Source organism: Dreissena polymorpha, chromosome 2 (genome assembly GCF_020536995.1).
Source record: "Dreissena polymorpha isolate Duluth1 chromosome 2, UMN_Dpol_1.0, whole genome shotgun sequence".
NCBI classification, from domain to species: Eukaryota; Metazoa; Mollusca; class Bivalvia; order Myida; family Dreissenidae; genus Dreissena; species Dreissena polymorpha.
Genome location: NC_068356.1, coordinates 93,161,137 through 93,183,203, shown reverse-complemented (window position 1 = coordinate 93,183,203; position 22,067 = coordinate 93,161,137). Strand labels below are relative to the sequence as shown.

Here is a 22,067-nt window from a genome sequence, read left to right as displayed (position 1 = left end):
TGTAATGGTCCATTGCCCTCAGGCATGCACCTGCCATGTTTTATGATGTTAATCTCGTTGTAAAACCCCATGATCGAAGTGTCATTAGATATCAAAAACAGGACCGAAATTTGGTAAAATAGCGCTGTAAAATATACTGTCCGAAAACTTAGAGACATTAACTATGGACAAAAACTCGTGTGTCCGAAAATTAAGAGTCACTAAAAATAATTATTTTTTCATAAAAAAGGGGTGTCTGAAAACTTAGAGTTTCTGAAAACATAGAATAATTACGGTATATACAGGGAATTTGTTGGTTTTAGTTGTTTAGCAATTTTAATTCATATAGTAGATTGAAAAATGAACATCAACTGAAATAAACAAATTTTTCTATTAGTTTATGCTTTGAAGCCATTAATTTTGTTCACATTTTTAAAGAGAGCTTGAATGGACAATTCCACAGCAATCATAAAACATAAAAATGTAAGCCCCGAATCGTTGATGGTTGGTTTAATATACTGTATTTATTTGGCACAAGGAGTTATAAGAAGTTATTGTGAACCTGTGAAAAATATGCATATGTTTTAATGTGACATATTTCCTTCATGCGTGAAGCAGTGAATTACCAAATATTTTTACTGATTTTCCCTATAGACCACAGGGAAGCACAAAAAAATCCTTTTCAAAGAGTAACTTTGCAAAATGTTGTATTATTTGTATATGATCTTGTTTAACAAATGGCCTTTAACAATTTAGTCATTACAATGATTGATCTTTATTTAATGTGAGTAGCATATCATGGATGCGATGATTTAGAGATTTCAAGAAGATAAACTACGTCCAGTTAAAAACCGGCCAGTTTAGGTAACAGTCTGTAAATTTTAAATCCAAATACAATTAATTTTGAGAGCAATGTTACTATCAAACATATGCAAATTACTTAAGCTTGATCCAACAAATAACCCATTTGTGCCTAGCGTCTAGCAAAAAAGGCCTTTGCAAACAGCTTAGAACCAGATGAGACGCTGCATGATGCAGCATCTCATCAGAGTCTGCGCTGTTTGCTTAAAGGTATTTCTGTAAGAAATATTCTAAATATAGAAATAAATATACATCCCTAATTTTGGAAATAAATTGATCCAATTTAGAAGGATGGGAGAGTCCACTAGGCATAAATGGGTTAGCTCAATTAGAAATATTCTAAATATAGAAATAAATATACTAGACATCCCTAATTTTTGAAATAAATGGATCCAATTTAGAAGGATGGGAGAGTCCACTAGGCATAAATGGGTTAGCTTAATTTGCCATTAATGTTTTAATCAACCAGGTTATGCAGTTAAATAATAAAAGTATGCAATTTTGTACACTAATTTAAGTGATTCCAATTTTTAGGCACATTGCTGGCGATTGGAACGGTGATTCTTGGCTTTGTCCTGCTGTTTGTTGGAATGTGTGCCATTGGTGTCAGTTGTTTCCTTGTTGGAGGCTTCTATGCACTGCAGTTTGGGAGGCAGTTTCTTGTTGGACTCCGAGAGAAACTTCATTCAGTATTAAATGATGGAAAGGGGATTGAAAAAGAGGAGTAGAATTATGTGAAAAAATAATCATTGTAATAGTAAGTAATGGAATTGATTAAAACATTGGAAGAATTATATTGTTATGTTAATGAGATAACTTGTTAAAATGAAATATATTTTATGCTGGACGACTTCTTACAAAAGGATGATGTTTTTTTATGCCCCCGGTATGGTGGCAAATAGCACTTGAACTGTCCATCAGTCCGTCTGTCAGTCTATCAGTCTGTGCGTCCGTCCGAAAACTTAAACATGGGCCATAACTTTTGCAATATTGAAGATGGCAACTTGATATTTGACATGCATGTGTATCTCGTGAAGATGCACATTTTGAGTGGTGGAAGGTCATGGTCATCCTTCAAGGTCAAAAGTAAAAAAATCCAATCCAAGGGAAGTAATAAGCTTTAAAAGGGAGATAATTTCTAAACCTGCCAAACGATATATTGAAATTTTATTTCAAAGCGGCGTTATAGGGGGCATTGTTTTTCTGACAAACACATCTCTTGTTGTACATGTATTCGGAAAGAGTATCTGTAAAGATGATGTTTTCATTAAGATATTGTATCTATTACTTACTATGATGAGTTTTAATGCTGAGGAGTTTAATGAAAATGATTATTTGCACTATTAGAAGTATATAATGAGACATATATTTTATGAAATGTAAAATTGTTTTGTGTGCTATTAGACTGGCAATATTATGATTTTATACTATCATGTTCCAACAAAATTGCAAAAAAAACGAATGACTTTGTTATATGTACAAGTATACACATTGCAATAAATAAATCAATATAAATCATGCCCTGATTATGTAGATACTGATGAAGTGGGATTCTTTTCACATAAGAAACAAGATTCAAAATTGTTTTTGTTGTTTTGTCTTGTTGTTAATTCTTTAAGATAATGTTTTAATATTCTTTAAACTATGTTGTTTGATATGTTGTGTTTATATTAGGTTGTTGGATATTTAGATATATGCGGTGTTAAAATTTCATTATTTTTAGCTCATCTATTTTTTGAAAAAAAATTATGAGCTATTGTCATCACCTTGGCGTCGGTGTCGGCGTCCGGTTAAGTTTTGCGTTTAGGTCCACTTTTCTCATAAAGAATCAATGCTATTGCATTTAAACTTGGTACACTTACTTACTATCATGAGGGGACTGGGCAGGCAAAGTTAGATAACTCTGGCTTGCATTTTGACAGAATTATGTGCCCTTTTTTAACTAAGAAAATTGAAAATTTTGGTTAAGTTTTGTGTTTCGGTCCATTTTATTCCTTAAGTATCAAAGCTATTGCTTTCATACTTGCAACACTTACTAACTATCTTAAGGGGACTGTGCAGGCAAAGTTATGTAACTCTGACTGGCATTTTGACAGAATTATGTGCCCTTTTTATACTTAGAAAATTGAAAATTAGGTTAAGTTTTGTGTTTAGGTCCACCTTTTTCCTAAAGTATCAAAGCTATTGCTTTCATACTTGCAACACTTACTAACTATCGTAAGGGGACTGTGCAGGCAAAGTTATGTAACTCTGACTGGCATTTTGACGGAATTATGGGCCCTTTATACTTGAAAATTTGGTTAATTTTTGTGTTATGGTCCACTTTACCCCTAAAGTATCATAGATATTGCTTTCATAATTGGAACACTCGCAAACTATCATAAGGGGACAGTAAAGGACAAGTTGCATAACTCTGGTTGTCATTTTTACGGAATTATGGCCCTATTTTGACTTAGTAACTTTGAATATATGGTTACATTTTGTGTTTAGATCCACTTTTCTTCTAAAGTATTAAGGCTATTGCTTTTAAACTTCAAATACTTTCATGCTATCATGAGGGTACTGTACCTGGCAAGTTGAATTTTACCTTGACCTTACAATGACCTTGACTGTCAAGGTCAAATTATTAAAGTTTGCTAAAATTGCCATAACTTCTTTATTTATGATTAAATTCGATTGATACTTTGACAAAACAACTCTTACCTGACATACCACAATTGACTCCACCCAAACCATCCCCCACGCCCCCTCCCTCCCGAATTCCCCCTCAATCCCCCCTCCATTATTTTTTTTTTAAAGATCATCTAATAAATGACCACCACACTCTCACACTATACCCCCCAAACCCCCACCCCAAAAAAATAATTTTTATGCCCCCGTTAGGGTGGCATATAGCAGTTGAACTGTCCGTCAGTATGTCAGTCCGAAAAAAACTTTTACATTTACTTTTTCACTTTTGAAGATAGCAACTTGATATTTGTTATGCATGTGTATCTCATGGAGCTGCACATTTTGAGTGGTGAAAGGTCAAGGTCAAGGTCATCTTTCAAGGTCAAATGTCAAATTTATGGTGTCTGTCTGTCCGAAAACTTTAACATTGGCCATAACTTTTTCAATATTGAAGATAGCAACTTGATATTTGGCATGCATGTGTATCTCATGGAGCTGAACATTTTGAGTGGTGAAAGGTGAAGGTCAAGGTCATCCATCAAGGTCAAATGTCAAATATATGGCGTCTGTCCGTCCAAAAACTTTAACATTGGCCATAACTTTTTTAATATTGAAGATAGCAACTTGATATTTTGCATGCATGTGTATCTCATGAAGCTGCACATTTTGAGTGCTGGAAGTTCAAGGTCAAGGTCATCCTTAAAGGTAAACAAAAAAAATATAAAAAATTTCAAAGCGGCGTTCTCATGAAGCTGCACATTTTGAGTGGTGGAAGTTCACGGTCACGGTCATCCTTCAAGGTCAAGGTCATCCTAAAAGGTAAAAAAAAAATAATTCAAAGCGGCGTTCTCATGAAGCTGCACATTTTGAATGGTGGAAGTTCAAGGTCAAGGTCATTCTTCAAGGTCAAGGTCATCCTTTAAGGTCAAAGGTAAAAAACAATAATTTCAAATGGCGTTATCATGAAGCTGCACATTTTGAGTGGTGGAAGTTCAAGGTAAAGGTCATCCTTCAAGGTCAAGGTCATCCTTCAAGGTCAAAGGTCAAAAAAAAAAAAAAAAAAAATCAAAGCGGCGTTATCATAAAGCTGCACATTTTGAGTGGTGGAAGTTCAAGGTCAAGGTCATCCTTCAAGGTAAAAAAAATCAAAGCAGCGTTCTCATGAAGCTGCACATTTTGAGTGGTGAAAGTTCAAGGTCAAGGTCATCCTTCTAGGTCAAGGTCATCCTTCAAGGTCAAAGGTCAATTTTTTTTAAATAAAATTTCAAAGCGGCGTTCTCATGAAGCTGCACATTTTGAGTGGTGGAAGTTCAAGGTCAAGGTCATTCTTCAAGGTCAAGGTCATCCTTCAAGGTCAAAGGTCAAAATAACAATTTCAAAGTGGTGTTATCATGAAGCTGCACATTTTGAGTGGTGAAAGTTCAAGGTCAAGGTCATCCTTCAAGATCAAGGTCATCCTTCAAGGTCAAAGGTATTTTTTTAATTTCAAAGCGGCGTTGTCAAAAAGCTGCACATTTTGAGTGGTGGAAGTTCAAGGTCAAGGTCATCCTTCAAGGTCAAAGGTAACAATTTTTTTTTTTAATTTCAAAGCAGCACAATAGGGGGCATTGTGTTTCTGACAAACACATCTGTTGTTTTTTTCAAACATGGTTAAAAAACACAATATTTATTTTTATTATTTTATTTTTGAAATGCCGTCCAACCATCCCACACAAGAAACCCCCTCCCCCCCCAAAAAAATAAAAAAAATATTTTTTTGCATTTTTTTGGCATTTTTGGAAGATAATGTAATAAATTACCACACCCCCACACTATACACCCCTCTCCACTCCACCCCTCCCTCCTTTGTGATTGAAATTGAGATAGGTCCCTACACCTTTAAAAAGAAAAATAGATGAGCGGTCTGCACCTGCAAGGCGGTGCTCTTGTTATAAATATTGTTATGTGTTTCTTCAACTGGTTACTCTTTTTTTATGACCCCTGGTACTGATGCAGAGAAGCATATTGCGATTGGCTTTTCTGTTCGGTTGTCTGTCCATTTGAGGTTAACCTTAAGTGACATGTTTTGCCTCATATCAAAAATGCTTCTAGTTAAGCTTTCATGAATGATATCTTTGAACACTGGTTACAACCACCTCAGGTGACCTCATTTTGACCTAAACATTGAGCTATGTTTGGACTATGGTTAATTCATAAGGTGAAATCTTGGTTAAACCTAATCTAGAAGGTCAAATACTTGATTTAACAGGAATGACATGTTTCCTCTTAGATAAGTACCTATTGCTGCAAAGCATGGATGTTATCTATGACCACCCTCAATACATCCAAATCATCTTACATAATTTTGACCTTGACATTGAACTATATTTGAACCAAGACTTCTATTGGCAAAATTAACCAATACTGACACGACTTCCAACAGGGCATATGTGTTTATTTTAAGCAGCATCTTGTTTTAATACCGGTATGAGTGTGACATGGGAAAAAATCGCATATTTGTGTACCTTTTGTGGGTTTTTTTGGTAAATATAACCGTGAGTTTGCATGACATAATACTATCTTTTTAAATTAATAGTTTATGAAATGTATTTTATATATGTCTATGCAAATATATTGTTATTGTTACAAAATTGAGGGAATAAAATAGAAGTTTTGTATGTTTGTTCATACTTTATTTAATTTTTTTTTGTTCTGATCCATTTAGCGATAAATGTTCAGATTGATAATTTAAGTCAAGGAGTTCCTTTTCTGCAAATGATTTTTTGGCAAAAATAGTGGATCTTGCATGAAATTTCACTGCATACACAATTAAATGTGTAGATGATTGTATAGGAAGAAACTTTAGCTTTTCAATTTTTAGCAGAATTATGCCAGCTTAACCTGCTTTGAGGATTTTTAGCTCGGCTGTTTTCCGAGAACACCCGAGGTATTGTCATAGCCAGCTCGTTGTGTCCTGTCGTGTCAGTTGTCGTCCGCATCGTGCTAAAACATTATCATTTTATCAAGGTTTTGAACATTGGCTCTAAAATCAAAGTGCTTCAACCTACAACTTTGAAACTTCATATGTAGCTGCACCTTGATGACTTCTACATGCCACACCCATTTTTGGGTCACTAGGTCAAAGGTCAAGGTCACTGTGACCTTAAAAAAAATAATCTGACAAGCTTTCTTCTATTCAAAACTGCACCCACAGACGAGCGTGGCACCCGTTATGCGGTGCTTTTGTTCTTAAAACTTCTACACCTAAATGACCTTAATGTTGAGATGATGTAAATGATATAAAAGGAAGGAATTTAGGCTGCAAACTGCTTAATGCCATCTGGCTGCTTATTGAACTGAAAGAAGCAATTATGCCCATAAACATTATTACCAAATTTCATGATCAATATAAACTAATTGAGCACACTTTGTCCTGCTGGATGCTGATCGACCAATCGCCCACAACAGGTGTTCTGCAAACGAGCCCCCCTTTTTATCCCCTGCCAAAGGCGGAGGGATATAGAATTAGCATTGTCCGTCAGTCCGTTTGTCACAAAACTTTTAGGGCTAAGAAACTGTATAAGATATCAACATGAAACTTCAGGTATAGATATCAATGAGAAGAAGTGCCATGCACAAGCACCATTACCCTACACTTTATTTAATAAGAGTTATTGCCCTTTGTTTTGTTTTTTATTTGATGTAACTTCAGGGCTATATCTCAGATAACATGCAAGACTTAAACATTAAACTGTATGGGTTTATTGATATTAATGAGAAGTTCCATGCTTAACAACTATAACCCTTCACGTTCTTAAATAAGAGTTATTGCCCATTGTTGTTTTTGTTTGATGGAACTTTTCAGGGCTGTTTTTCAAATACGATACAAATTTTTAACATGTAACTTTATTGTTGTGTAGAAATCAATGGGAAGAAGTGCCATGCACAAGAACCATAACCCTACACTTTCTTAGCTAAGAGTTATTTCCCTTTGTTGTTTTTGTTTGATGGAACTTTTCAGGGCTGTTTTTCAAATACGATACAAGTTTTCTACATGTAACTTTATTGTTGTGTAGAAATCAATCGGAAGAAGTGCCATGCACAAGCACCATAACCCTACACTTTCTTAGCTAAGAGTTATTTCCCTTTGTTGTTTTTGTTTGATGGAACTTTTCAGGGCTGTTTTTCAAATACGATACAAGTTTTCTACATGTAACTTTATTGTTGTGTAGAAATCAATCGGAAGAAGTGCCATGCACAAGAACCATTACCCTACACTTTCTTAGCTAAGAGTTATTTCCCTTTGTTGTTTTTGTATGATGTAACTTTTCAAGCCTATATCTCAGATATACTAGAAGATTTCAACATGAAACTTCATGGGTGAGTAGATATAAATGAGGAGAATTGCAATGCATAATAACAATACCATACACTGAATTATTGTTTGTATGATTATACCGTATATCAAGGGATTTGCACACATCCATAAACACAAATTTTTTTCTAGGGAAAATCAATTCAAAGAAATTGCTTGTTTTCATGAAAGTGGCATACAAAAAGCAATAACATAAATTATAATAAATCGTTCCAATATTGAAATTCATGCATGACTTTGCAAACAAGCATGAATGAAGAACAATTTATATTCACATTAAAATATTAAACTTCAGTGATTCAACTTCAAGGAATCAACATGAGCCATTCCAGTTGAGCACCCAAAGAGCGTTTAACCATTATTCAAATAGCATGGAATGCTAATAACAAAACTTCTTAAAATCAACTTTTTTCTGTTAATCTGTAAACACGATGAGTAAGGTAAAACGAAAACAAATGTTCATATCTCTCATAATTTATCCTTTTAAGGTTATTATAAACATCTATTGTATGTACACAATATCTGTAAGGTATTTGTTTCAAGCAAAACATTGAATATACACAACATGTTGGTCAGTAAAATACTGTCCAAGCAAAAACATGATTCATTTGATTACAGAGCAGTAGTTATTTTAGACATCTGTCTGAGATAAAAATATATGATTGAATGATCAACATATGAATATATACCAGTATATACAAAACATGTAATAAAATTCTTTGTCGATAGTAACACCTCATGCAGTTCTAAAACTTACATACTTTCTGTAATTGACCACTTTTATGAAAAGTACCGGTATTCCTTAGTTACCATGTGCAAGTTACAGGCTGTAAGCGTGTGGCTATGATATTAACCCTTTACCACTTAGATACGTATTTTAACGCATATGTAGTCTCTTAGAAAGACCTTTCTTACTAGATTCAAGATTTTAAGGCTTCATTTCACACCCTTAGATACTGACAAGCAGCAAACAGCATAAAACCTGAATAGACTGTGAGTTATTCTCAGGCTGTTCTTGTTTTATGCTGTTTGCACATAGCCATTTTCACTTTACTTCAAAGTGGTAAAGGGTTTATTAGTAAAAACTTCATTTTGAATGAAAAATTAATTATAATGAAAACTAAAGTATTCTGGAGAAAAAAAAATCACTATCAAATATATTTGATGGCGATTTTTTTTTCAGAAAAGTTGATTTTTCGTTATAATTTGATTATTTTTCATTCAAAATTATGTTTTTACTAATTAATATCATAGCCACACGCTAACCACCTGTGGTGCATGTTAACACAAAACAATCACATACATATACATGTATGAACATTAAACACATTTAAGAAGCATGTAACTTAAGTTTTGTTCAACAATAAATACCTGTACAAGTTGTTATATGTCCAAGTCCAATTGGAAGCATTTATTTATATACTAAGTATGCCCTTTTCTTCTACTTCGTACTTCCTACAGTCAATTACTGACTATTACAGGAAGGCCTATTATAGGCAGATATCGACACTGTCGAGTCCATTTTATGGGAAGAACCAGTACTTGGTGTCTATGGAGGAGATAATGAGAATGCTCCCCGAGTAGGGAGTGAACCCACAAACTCCTGATCACTAGTTGGGCACCTCATCCACTACACAACCGCAGTAAAACAGTTTGACAACAAAACAAAAACATTGACACTGGCCAAGTTTAATAGTTCAAAAACATTGACACTGGCCAATTTTAATAGTTCAAATCATTTTATTGTATCAAAAGCCTAATGCTTATTGAGAAACTTGAGTCTGTTTCCTGGGTAGAACCAGTACTTGGTGTTGATTTTGATAATGTTCCAAGGGAGGGGACCCAACCTGGGACCTCGTGATTGCATGGAAGACGCATTGTCCACAGAGTCAGACGAAGTATTGCAGGAAAGCAACCTCAAATTATTCCTTAGTTCAAGAATTTCTGAAAAGTCAGTATCTATAACTGATTGATCAACAGGTTGTGTATGACATTTCGTTAAGCCATTCAGAAAAGGTGCTCTTCATGATTTGACAGTTGTCTAGTAACTTAGTTTACTTAAACTGTATTTGAGCCTTGTTCTAGGAAAACAGGGCTTAATGCATATGCATAGTAGCAGACTTCTCAAGCTTATCTGGGATGACACTTAATGCACATACGAGCCGTGCTCTGTGAAAAAGGGGTTTAATGCATGTGCGTAGAGTGTCGTCCCAGATTAGCATGTGCAGTCCGCACAGGCTAATCAGAGACACCACTTTCCGCTTTAATGATATTTTTCGTGTAAAGAAAGTCTCTTTTTAGCAAAAATCTAGTTTAGACGTAAAGTGTCATCCCTGATTAGCCTGTGCAGACTGCACATGCTAATCTGGGATGACACTTTACGCACATGAATTAAATCCTATTTTCACAGAGCACGGTTAATATCTTAAACAACAATTCTCCAGAGCAAGGTTCATTTGTCAGTCATTGCCCTGAAAAGGCATGATTCTAAATCCAATAATGATTGGTCATGGTACAGAAAGCTGTGATAACAGAGCCAGTGTCAAGGTGGTATAAACTAGATCAATCTGAACCCTTTACCACTCGGATATGTATTTCAACCTATTTGTACTGCCGTAGAAAACCAAGGTTCTTAGTTAATACAAGTTTTACAGTCTTCATTTCCAACATAACATAACTCTGAACAGACTGCAAGTTACTTGAAGGCTCTTCTTATTTTATGCTGGTTTCACTTTGCTTGTGACTGGAAATATACAATCGACACCAGTCTCACACGTGGACTAGGTATATTAAAGCGGGTATATACGATTTTGTCAAATATTTATGAATTTATATAAAATGTGTAAAAAACTAATTATATATATATTTCAATATAAATTAAAATAAAAGTTAAGAAGAACATGTGTCGAAAAATGCGAAATAAGCCAGATATTTAATTCTCAAATTGAAAACGGCTGTACAGCCGAATTCGCCAGCATGTATATCATACATGTACAATGTGAATCTAAACTTAGTTTAACGGTTTATTTGAATTTCTGCAACGATATCTATTCATACGACACACGAACACTAACTCCAATCCTAATACAAAGACGAATGCTTCGGTTATTGTAGGAAAAAATGTTCGTCACAATCGGCTCGGGCCGCTAATTTTTCTTTGCTGCATTTTATGAAATTCGGCTTTAATGTATAGTTTTTCTTGTCTATTTTGTGTAATTGTAACATATTTTATCAATATATTACAAATAAACACACATAAAAAATCGTATATACCCGCTTTAACAATGGACACCAGTCTCACACGTGGACTAGGTATATTAACAATGGACACCAGTCTCACACGTGGACTAGGTATATTAACAATGGACACCAGTCTCACACGTGGACTAGGTATATTAATAAGCTCAATCTTAGCATTTATTTAAAATACATTCCCAATGAATGCCAAAGCTTCAATGGTACATGCATTCCCATTGGTCAAATATTTTGGTTGAGATCTATTTTGTTATTAATAGAACGATAAGACCTACACTGTTACACTTTTACAACCATTCACATAGTAACATAATAATTTTATGTAAAATGATGCACTAACAGTTAACAGATGGTATGCACTATATTGTTCATGATGAGGCTTGCACAAAAAACATGCCCATCAAAATGTCTTCCAACATGTCTTATCATCTAATATTGTAAATTTGGCTGAATAGATACAGATGCTGTCAAAATATTCTGAAATAAAACACTCCTCTAACATATCAATCTTTAACAAAAGCTTTTTTCGTATATATCGACTACATGTATGTCCTCAATGATGAGCCTTCCACAAATACTCCTGAGGAGTTTTTAGCATAGTTATGCTGATATTTTCATTGATTCATCGGAACAATAATAAAAATCTGTATGTGATATCAATATAAGCAGGACTTTGGTGACAATAGTAACCATGAACTTTTTTAACGGAATGACTCGCGAAAAACATAAACAAAACAAAAATTATATAAAAGATTTATCAGACATGTATCTTGAATCAGACTTCACATGAAAACATTAAACAGGCAACAAATAGAATACAACAAATAATCATTATGCAAAATGATTATAAAATATTTGTACATTTTAGTACAATCAACCTTTGATATACAACAAAATGGCCATAAATATTAAATGCAAGCAAGGTTTCCCCAGGCAAATATGGCATGTCTCTGCAAACATGGTCTGCACAAATCCCTTAACACTTCACCACTTAGATACATATTTTGACGCATTTGTAGTCCCTTACAAAGTTTAATCAAATTAAAGACCTTTCTTACTAGATTCATTTTTTTAAAGGCTTCGTTTCCAACCCTTAGATACTGATGAGCAGCAAACAGCATAAAACCTGAAAAGACTGCGAGTTACTCACAGGCTGTTCTGGTTTTATGCTTTTTGCATATAACCCTTTTTGACTTTGCTTTTAAGTGGGAAAAGGTTAATATATAAATAATCAATCAAATAAGAAAACTCACACGCCCTTACGGCCATCCCATTGTTTTTTGACATATCTTTTTACATAACCCTAGTGGACGCCATGAATGCAGGTAAACAAAAGTGTGTATTTTCTTTTATCAACAAGATTGATCTAAATGCTGTAAAAGCATGACAAACAGCATTGTTGAAATAACAACCATTATGACAATTGTGTGTGTAAAAAAGTTATAAATGACATTCAATGCTCCTATAAACAACCAGAGCTATCATTAAACTGGTCATTTTGTTTCCCATGTTGTCGAGGGATTAACAACTTTTGCTTTGTCTCAGAATATATCTTTACATAAAACTATTAAATGCTATGTAAGTTTCGAACCAAAATTCTTTCCTGCCTATCTTGCACATTTGATAATTATCTGAACGCTTTGCTATTGAATTGAAATAATATTAATATGAGAAAGAAATGTTCATTTTTTTTTCAATATTTCAGCTATTACAAGTGTGTTTACTTTGTCCAACAAACAGCTGCTGCCAAATTTAGCTCAATTGCTCTGACTAGTTTATGGATCAAGAATGTCATGGTAATACATAATTATATTCCTTACAAAAAACAACACAAAAACATGATTTATAGTAAAGGCATTAATAAAGTAATATTTTTTAAGAAATGCTTTTTACAAATGTCTAAAAATCCTTAACTTATCAAATAAACATTTGTTCATACCCACATTGAATGACCTTTATGCAACAAGGTATGTGATGAAGGTTCTGCATGTTTGTTTTAGAAGATTTTGTGTTGTACCGGTAATCAACAGAATTTTCGTAATGGCAAACAGTTAACCAAATCAAACTTTTATTGGGTGAGCTGGTTTACCAAAACAAGGCGCACATACATATGCCAATCACTGAGACTGCCCTCCTCGAGTCCAGAGTCAGGGAGACAATGTATTTTTCTTACCCTATTATCACAAAAGTTTAAAACTTATGAAGCCGGCTGAGAATCAAAACCATGATCCTCTGATTAATTTAGCCTTGTTCTGAGAAAACTGGGCTTAATGCATGTGTGTAAAGTGTAATCCCAGATTAGCCTGTGCAGTCCACACAGGCTAATCAGGGACGACACTTTCCACCTAAACTTGATTTTTGGTAAGGAGGGACTTCCTTGAAACTAAAAATACCATAAAAGCGGAAAGTGTCGTCCCTGATTAGCTTGTGCGGACTGCACAGGTTAATCTGGGACGACACTTTATGCACATGCATTAAGCCCAGTTCTCTCAGAACGCGGCTCAATTGTCCAGCATGGTATATTATATCAAGAGCTGTCAGAGGACAGTGCGCTCGACTATTTTGAGAGCTTGACAGTATAACGTAAGCCATCATGGGGAAATTGTTCATATTATTCAATAAGGTCAAGGTATATTTTCCAAAATCTATTGAACATATGTAAACACATAAAACAAACTAATAAGATTTTATTTCAAGTTTGATAGCAATAGCTTGGGCGAGTATTTTTTTAATTTTTTTTTTGGGGGGGGCAGGGATTCTGGGTTGGGGCGTGGGGTATTGTTTGGGTGGAATCCATTGTGGTATTCAGGTAAGTGCTGTTTTGTCAAAGTATTAATAAAATCTGATCATAAATAAAGAAGTAATGGCGATTTAACTAAAATTTATTCTTTTGACCTTGAGAGTCAAGGTCATTCAAAGGTCAAGGTCAAATTGAACTTGCCAGGTACAGTACCCTCATGATAGTAAAAAAATATTTGAAGTTTGAAAGCAATAGCTTTAATACTTTAGAAGTCAAATGAATCTAAACACAAAATTTAACAAAATATTCAGTTACTAGGACAAAAAAAGGGCCATAATTCTTACAAAATGCTTGATACAGTTGTCTGCTCTTGTTTATAGATTGGGGTCATGTTGGTAAAAAAGTTTGCAAAATATGAAAGCAATATGTCAAGGGACTTTGAAAATATTTGAGGTGGTACACAAACTTTAACATAGATTTATCAATAATATGCATATTCTAAATGGAAAAAGGGCCATAATTCTTACAAAATGCTTGATACAGTTGTCTGCTCTTGTTTATAGATTGGAGTCATGCTGGTAAAGAAGTATGCATAATATGAAAGCAATATGTCAAGGGACATTGAAAATATTTAAGGTGGCACGCAAACTTTAACATAGATTATCAATAATATGCATATTCTAAGTGAAAAAAGGGCCATAATTCTTACAAAATGCTTGATACAGTTGTCTGCTCTTGTTTATAGGTTGGGGTCTTGTTGGTAAAGAAGTATGCAAAATATTAAAGCAATGTGTCAAGGGACATAGGTAATATTTGGGGTGGTACGCAAACTTTAACATTTGCATGCGCACACCGACGTCGGGGTGAGTAGGATAGCTCCACTATATATATTTCATATAGAATAGTCAAGCTAAAAAATGTTAAGTTACATAAAACTAACGTTAAGTCAAAACGCACCCGGCTTCCAATCTGTAAGTTGCTTTCTTGTCAAAGTTTCTATGATTTACTGCATAATGGCTCATCACCCTATGGTGAGAATGCAACAATCAAGGCATCACTGCATTGACTTTAGTGAGTGACTAATGTTTAACCCTCTTTACTAGAATTTATCCACTCTCAATTTCTAAACACTTCACAGCTAATGTTTATAATCACATGTCTTGTGTATGTCACTAAATGTTGGATTCGTTCCCAAATTAATCAATGCATACTTCATAGTAAAGAATACCTTAGTTTTAGACTCCAAAACTTGTGAGTTCAAATATATAAAACAACAGCATTCGAGACTATTCTTCAGTCTTAGGTGGGCTGGTCTACTATGCGCTGGTCCATGTGAATCTTGATGTTACAGAGTTTCCATCTTAAAAAATGTTAAGCATCACGGTTGTGATAACTTCCAAACAGCAACTATGATCGATCGTCCGTCATTTCAAGGAACTGGGAATAAACATCCCGGTTACACTCTCCCTTCTGATTGAACAAAAATTTGTAGTAGCTGCCATCCGCACACACAACTGAAACAAACCAGTAATAATATACAAATAAACAGTTTAAAGTAGATTGAGTACGGCTAAATTTAGTTTTTTTTTGTAGTGGCCTTCACCTTGACCTGACTGGCATCAAATGCAATCCTAAGCTTAGTCTTAACCCTTTGCATGCTGGGAAATTTGTCGTCTGCTAAAATGTCTTCTGCTGAATTTCTAAAATTAGCATTTTCTTTCATTTTTTTCAAAGAATACTATCAGAATAGCAAACAGTTTGGATCCAGATGAGACGCCACATTCTGTGGCGTCTCATCTGGATCCAAACTGTTTGCAAAGGCCTTTAAAATTCGGTTCCCGCACTGAAAGGGTTAATATATGCTCTTTACACACCAAAGTTCAGCACTACCGTATACTTTCGCTTATAAGACGCCGTCGCTTATAAGACGCACCCCGACTTCGGACTTTATAATGGGTGGATTTAAGACTGACCCGCGTATAAGACTCAGTCAAATTTTGCCGTTTTCATCGGCTGAAAAATGGCAGAAGGTTGAAGAAAATCATCATTTTTTTTGTTCAAGAATTTTATATTTTGTAAAGTACATAAATATTGAAAGTAATTTCGAAATCAGAAAAAGATCGAAAATGTTGTTGTTGTATACAATGGGCGTATGAGCTAAAATACTTCTTCCTTTCATGCATTGTTGTTGACTATGGAAAAGTAGAATTTTGCAATAAAAATGACTTTGCAAACTGGAAATCTGAAATTCCTAATTCGGCAATCCTGTACAAAGACGGCGACGATCACAGCTTCATTACTCTATCCGTCCATTTAACTGATTTTAATCGCTTAGAGGTTAAACAACCTTTGACAGCTAATTGGTGTTAATCTGTTGTGTAATGTCAATAAAGGTGTGAAAAACTCGCGAGTCAGTGTTTATTGCATGTATTCCCTATCAGAGCAGTACGTGTAAGAAAAATAAATGTAATAATCCAGACGATTTATTTACATGCTAACGCAGTGTAACTGTTAATACATATTCACTTTCATTTCTACCCGTTATCAGAAAGTCCCCGGGAAGCACAATTTTTACATGCTGCGTATGACGCAATCAAAAAAATTTGTACATGATCATATTGCATTCAATCTAAATTTAAATTCGCTCGTCCAATGAAAGTTTTGTCCCATAATGCACTGTACTCTTTACACTTCTGAAAAATGTCCTAGGCATATGTCTGTGTTTATGAAATTCCTAAACATATTTATCGTCATAAATGTTTAGGATTATTTTTTCGTAAGTGATGTTGTAATTAAATTGGATTATCGGATAAATGTGAATATTAGAAAAGCGGTATGTATACAGTTATCGATACGATTTGGTTTATGCATGAATTGGCGAATCACCGACTTTAGAGAAAATGCAAATGGCTGCCGCGATGATTCAAACAACTGACAACTGTCCAATTTGGCCAGCGTAAGCCAAGTAAACTCGATTTTTTTTTTTTAATTTCGTTTATTTTCACCAGTATCTCGCTTATAAGACGAGACCCCCACTGTAACTTATTACTTTGAGTCTTAAAAATGCGTCTTATAAACGAAAGAATGCGGTATACCTTACAACATAGTAAAGTTATTTAGTGAAAAGATGGTTTTCTATATTTGATATTAGTGACCTTGACCCAAATGAAAGGCTCAAGTGTTTTCCTAAGCACCACAAACTTGAGGAAAACAAAAGATATCATAAGTAAACCCCACCTATCACAGCATTGCAATTGGAGCCAAATGTGCACATGCCTCAAGCCCATTTTTTTCAGAGCGCAGCTACAATAGTTTCCTAAGCACCAGAAACAAGAACAAAACAAAATCAATCATAGGCGCCCCCACCTATCACAGCATTGCTATCGGAGCCAAAGGCGCACATGCAGTGTGCTCCACCGGGAACCTGGAACTTGCAGAAGCTCCACTTGGAACTGAAGTACTTTGGTAGGAATCCTGCACCGGCCAGGCTGAAATACACCAGATTATATGAGACGCTTTCTGAGAAAACTGGGCATAATGCATGTGCGTAAAGTGTTGTCCCAGATTAGCCTGTGCAGTCCGCACAGGCTAATCAGGGACGACACTTTCTGCTTAAATGTGTTTTTCATTTAAAGGAAGTCCCTTTTTACCAAAAATCTAGTTAAAGCCGATAGTGTCGTCCCTGATTAGTCTGTGCGGAATGCACAGGCTAATCTGGGACGACACTTTACGCACATGCATTATGCCCAGTTTTCTCAGAACAAGACACATATGAAAGGTTACATGCACGGCGAGCAAGGTGGTTGATTCCAACTACCAGCTATATATCCCCCTGATTGCTGAGCTGAAAATTACATTGAGCCTCGTTCTGCGAAAAATTGAGCTTAATTCACATGCGTTAGATAAGCCTCAGCAGTTCGCATAGGCTAATCAGGGACGGCAATTTCCCATTTTATGGAATTTTCCATTTCAATGAAGTCTCTTTTAAACAACAAGAAACCGTCAGAGACGAGTGATGCTCCCCAAAGTTGTTTTTTTGTCACAACATTACACTATATATTCAGATAAAAGGAAACGACTTGATGGCACAGTAGTTGGGGGGACAATAATTTTTGTATAGAAAATTTCAAAGGGCCATAACTCTGTGAAAAATCATCCGACCAGAACCCGCTGATAATATGCACATCTCCTCTTGGTAGTGAAGCTTCCCATAAAGTTTCATTGAATTCCGGTCATTAGTTGCTGAGAAATAGCCCGGACAAAAATGTGCACGGACACACGGACGGACAGACGAAGCGGCGACTATATGCTCCCCCCAAAATAAATTTTGGGGGAGCATAAAAACCCAGCTGAGGTGTCCTAATTAGCCTGTGCTGATTGAACAGGCTAACCTGGGATGATACTTAACACACATGCATAAAGCCAAGTTTTCTCAGAAGGCTCTGTTTTTGCAAATCATTAAACATCAATTCGCAAGGTGGTTGACTTGTGCCTTGTACCATAAGTTGCAACATCCCAACTAACAGCTACATAGCCTCCCGATTGCTGAGATAAGCTATACATTAATGTATGAACTGCTCAAAGCATTCAGAAATAATAATTGTGAGGTCAAGCTAAATTTTCTAACTTGAATGAGCATAATTTTACCAACCTTGGCATTACAATTGAATATTGGGTATGTTTCTTTAACACAGAGTTGGAGAGAATTTTCCACATATTTTACATCCCAATTTTGGCCATTAGAAAAATCCCAATTTTACCCGACTTCTTTTCTAAATATGGCCATGAAAACCTTGTACGTGTGGAAATTGGGGCTGGTTCCTGAATTAAACATGAAACAAATATATAAGCTAAAGAATCTAAAGTATATTTACTTTGCTACACTCATACTGCATCAGTTATTATTTAATTTGATACTTTTTTTCACTTCAATCTAACTTCCTTTAGCCATAGGGACGATATTGAGTCACAACCAACCTGGACTGCTTGTTCTTTTTGGCGTTTTCTTCTGTAGAAAATATATGCACCGTCCCGTGGTCACTAGATACACACAGCAATGTAGAGTCCACATTGAAATTTATACTGAAATATAAAAAAGGTTTCCTGCCTGTAGTACAGTGACACTTTTTATTCCGTGTAGCTGGACTTACGGTAAACTAAAATCTGAGGTCTACTGATACAAATATGTATGTGGTAGAACGTACAAGAATGCCTTACAGTTATTTAGGTCTTAAGAAAGAACAATTGGTAAAGAACAAACTTGATGTTTCTTCCTTACACATTATGGTTTCTTCCTTACAAATCATGGTTTCTTCTCCATTCACACATCACATCCACTATACTATGGAAGGACTTACTAATTACAAATTGCCAACGATTGTCCACAAATTTCGCACTGACAGGAGGACCATCATATGCATTATTACTTTTATCGCAGAGCTGCAATGCGTTGTTTTGTTGTTGTTCATGTGCCATATTAAACAGTATCTCATGCATATATAGCAGGAACAAACAGGGTTGATTCAATTCAACTATACCACCTTGAGTTTTTATTGATGTTAAAAAAAGCTTCAATGAAATAGAAAATAATATTAATAAGAATGAGAATAACCCATCAATCAGTGAAATATGTCACAGCAAGTCAACACTGAATGGCAAATTATTTGTTGAAGTACTCTGCATAGATTTCTGCAAGTGTTTAAAATACTTTTGTTTTTTATTGTTAAATAATAATCAGTCATCAGAAACACTAATGCAAAATATTTTCCATCTCCTCATGCTTCATGCAATCTTTAATCCCTTTTATTGCCATATTCACAACAATGTTTGGGTCTTGCAAAGTCCTGCTAAGTTGTATAAGTGGGTGAGTTTAAACCAAGAACAATATGAATATTTGGAGGCGATTTAAATATCATCTTGTATTAAGCACAACATAGTAGGCATGGTTATAAAAAACATAATAAAACCTTACTATTACAAATACATAAGGTTTCCAAATAAAATAGTTCACAGACATACCAGTATATGTTAGCATGGTGGCTCCTCTACGCAGCTCATGGAGTTGCTGTCCATTACTTGTATCAAAGACTCGTATTAAAGTGCCCTGAAATGAATGAACAATAAATAGTATATTTGTATGTTCTATATTTGTATGTTCGTAACTTTTATATTGTTCTTTTCACCAAACAACAGCAAACAATTTACAACACCACACAATATAATTTGAATAACGCATTTGTTTTAAGTAATAATATATTTTTCTGCTTATAATAATATTATATTTTTTATAGTTATTATATAATTAAGAGTTATTAATTTTGTCACAAAAATATTCACAACATGGTAATCCTTTTAATCAATAAACAACAGGTGTCACAACATCAATTACTCTTGCATATAGTGCTACAAACATCAATCTGAAACATGAAAGAGCAATCACTCAAAACCCAATCAAACCCAATCAATTGTGCAATCTGTCAGATCAAAGGTTTAAGGACAAGGGTGTGAGCTTGGGCTCATAGGCTCTAATGGACTATATGCCATGTTCACTATCCAGGTGACAAGTCTTACAAAAAGGTATATAAGATGGAAGAGTTTGAATCAAAATCACAAACAATAGAATTGAATATCAATTTAAATAAAGTAACATCAAAAATAGACCAATTTAAAGTAAATTGTTTAGAGCTCATACACTTATCTGTTGAGAATATAGAGACAGATTTATTATAATACTGGGTACAAGTTATGTGCTTGTTTGACATTTAACTAGCACTAGCCTGTGCTTGGCATTACAGACAGCAAGAGGATTACATCATAACAGATAGATGAACAGCTGTTTATTTAAACTGGGTACAAGTTATGTGCTTGCTTGACATTAAACTAGCACTAGCCTGTGCTTGGCATCATGGGCAGTTAACAACAAAGGATAACATCATAACAGATAGAGGAACAGCTGTCTATTGGTACTTGGTACATGTTATGTGCTTGCTTGACATTTAACTAGCACTAGCCTGTGCTTGGCATCATGGACAGCAAACAACACCAGAATAACATCATAACAGAAAGAGGAACAGCTATCTATTGGTACTGGGTACAATTTATGTGCTTGTTTGACATTTAACTACCCTAGCCTGTGCTTGGCATCACAGACGCAAACAAACAACAAGAGAATAACATCATACCATATAGAGGAACAACTGTCTTTAAATTCTTGTACAAGTTTTGTGCTTGTTTGACATTTACTAGCACTAGCCTGTGCTTGGCATCATGAAGTAAACACAAGAGGATAACATCATAACCCATAGAGGAACAGCTGTTTATTGTTTCTTGGTACAAGTTATGTGCTTGTTTGACACTTAACTAGCACTAGCCTGTGCTTGACATCATGGGCAGTAACAACAAAGATAAAATCATAAAATAAAGAGGAACAGCTGTCTATTGGTACTGGTACATGTTATGTGCTTGCTTGACATTTAACTAGTACTAGCCTGTGCTTGGCATCATGGGCATTAAACAACAAGAGGATACACCATAACAGAAAGAGAAACAGCTGTCTATTGGTACTTGATACATGATATGTGCTTGCTTGACATTTAACTAGCACTAGCCTGTGCTTGGCATCATGGGCCTTAAACAACAAGAGGATAACACCATAACAAAAAGAAACAGCTGTCTATTGGTACTTGGTACAGGTTATGTGCTTGCTTGACACTTAACTAGCACTAGACTGTGCTTGGCACTACAGACACTAAACAACAAGAGGATAACATCAGAACAATAGAGGAACTGCTGTCTATTAAACTGGGTACAAGTCATGTGCTTGTTTTGACACTTAACTAGCACTAGCCTGTGCTTGGCATTACAGACAGTAACAAAAAGAGGATAACATCATAACTGATAGAGGAACAGCTGTCTATTGGTACTGGGTACAAGTTTATGTGCTTGTTTGACATTGAACTAGCACTAGCCTGTGCGTGGCATCATGGGCAGTAAACAACAAGAGGATAACATCATAACAGATAGAGGAACAGCTGCCTATTGATACTGGGTACAAGTTATGTTGCTTGTTTGACATTTAACTAGCACTAGCCTGTGTTGGCATTAAAGCCAGTAACAACAAGAGGATACATCATAACAGAAAGAGAACAAATGTCTATTGGTACTTGGAAAGTTATGTGCTTGTTTGACATTTAACCCGCACTAGCCTGT

At 35.1% G+C, this 22,067-nt stretch overlaps 2 protein-coding genes across 6 annotated transcripts in view; one reads left to right on the top strand and one right to left on the bottom strand.

Annotated features, from left to right (window-relative positions):
- Positions 1-22,067, top strand: part of LOC127868077 (uncharacterized) — a 361,273-nt gene that overhangs the window by 6,271 nt on the left and 332,935 nt on the right. Inside the window, exons 3-4 of one of the 5 annotated variants that reach the window (XR_008043872.1) lie at positions 1,375-4,291; positions 4,832-6,165. Coding sequence is in view for 1 of the 5 variants with exons in the window: in XM_052409679.1 (XP_052265639.1) it covers positions 1,375-1,568 (194 nt within the window). In the remaining 4 variants the exon portion in view is untranslated. Of the gene's footprint in view, positions 1-1,374; positions 6,166-22,067 lie in introns of those variants that run through there. The other 4 variants (XR_008043871.1, XR_008043870.1, XR_008043873.1 and 1 more) reach the window with 4 other exon arrangements.
- LOC127869905 (WD repeat domain phosphoinositide-interacting protein 3-like) lies at positions 11,861-20,834 on the bottom strand. Its single transcript, XM_052412563.1, has 5 exons — positions 20,826-20,834; positions 19,878-19,903; positions 18,837-18,941; positions 17,226-17,347; positions 11,861-15,373 (listed from the first exon to the last, which is right to left on the bottom strand). The coding sequence occupies exons 1-5, from the start codon at positions 20,832-20,834 to the stop codon at positions 15,267-15,269; spliced, it is 369 nt and encodes a 122-aa protein (XP_052268523.1). The 3' UTR covers positions 11,861-15,266.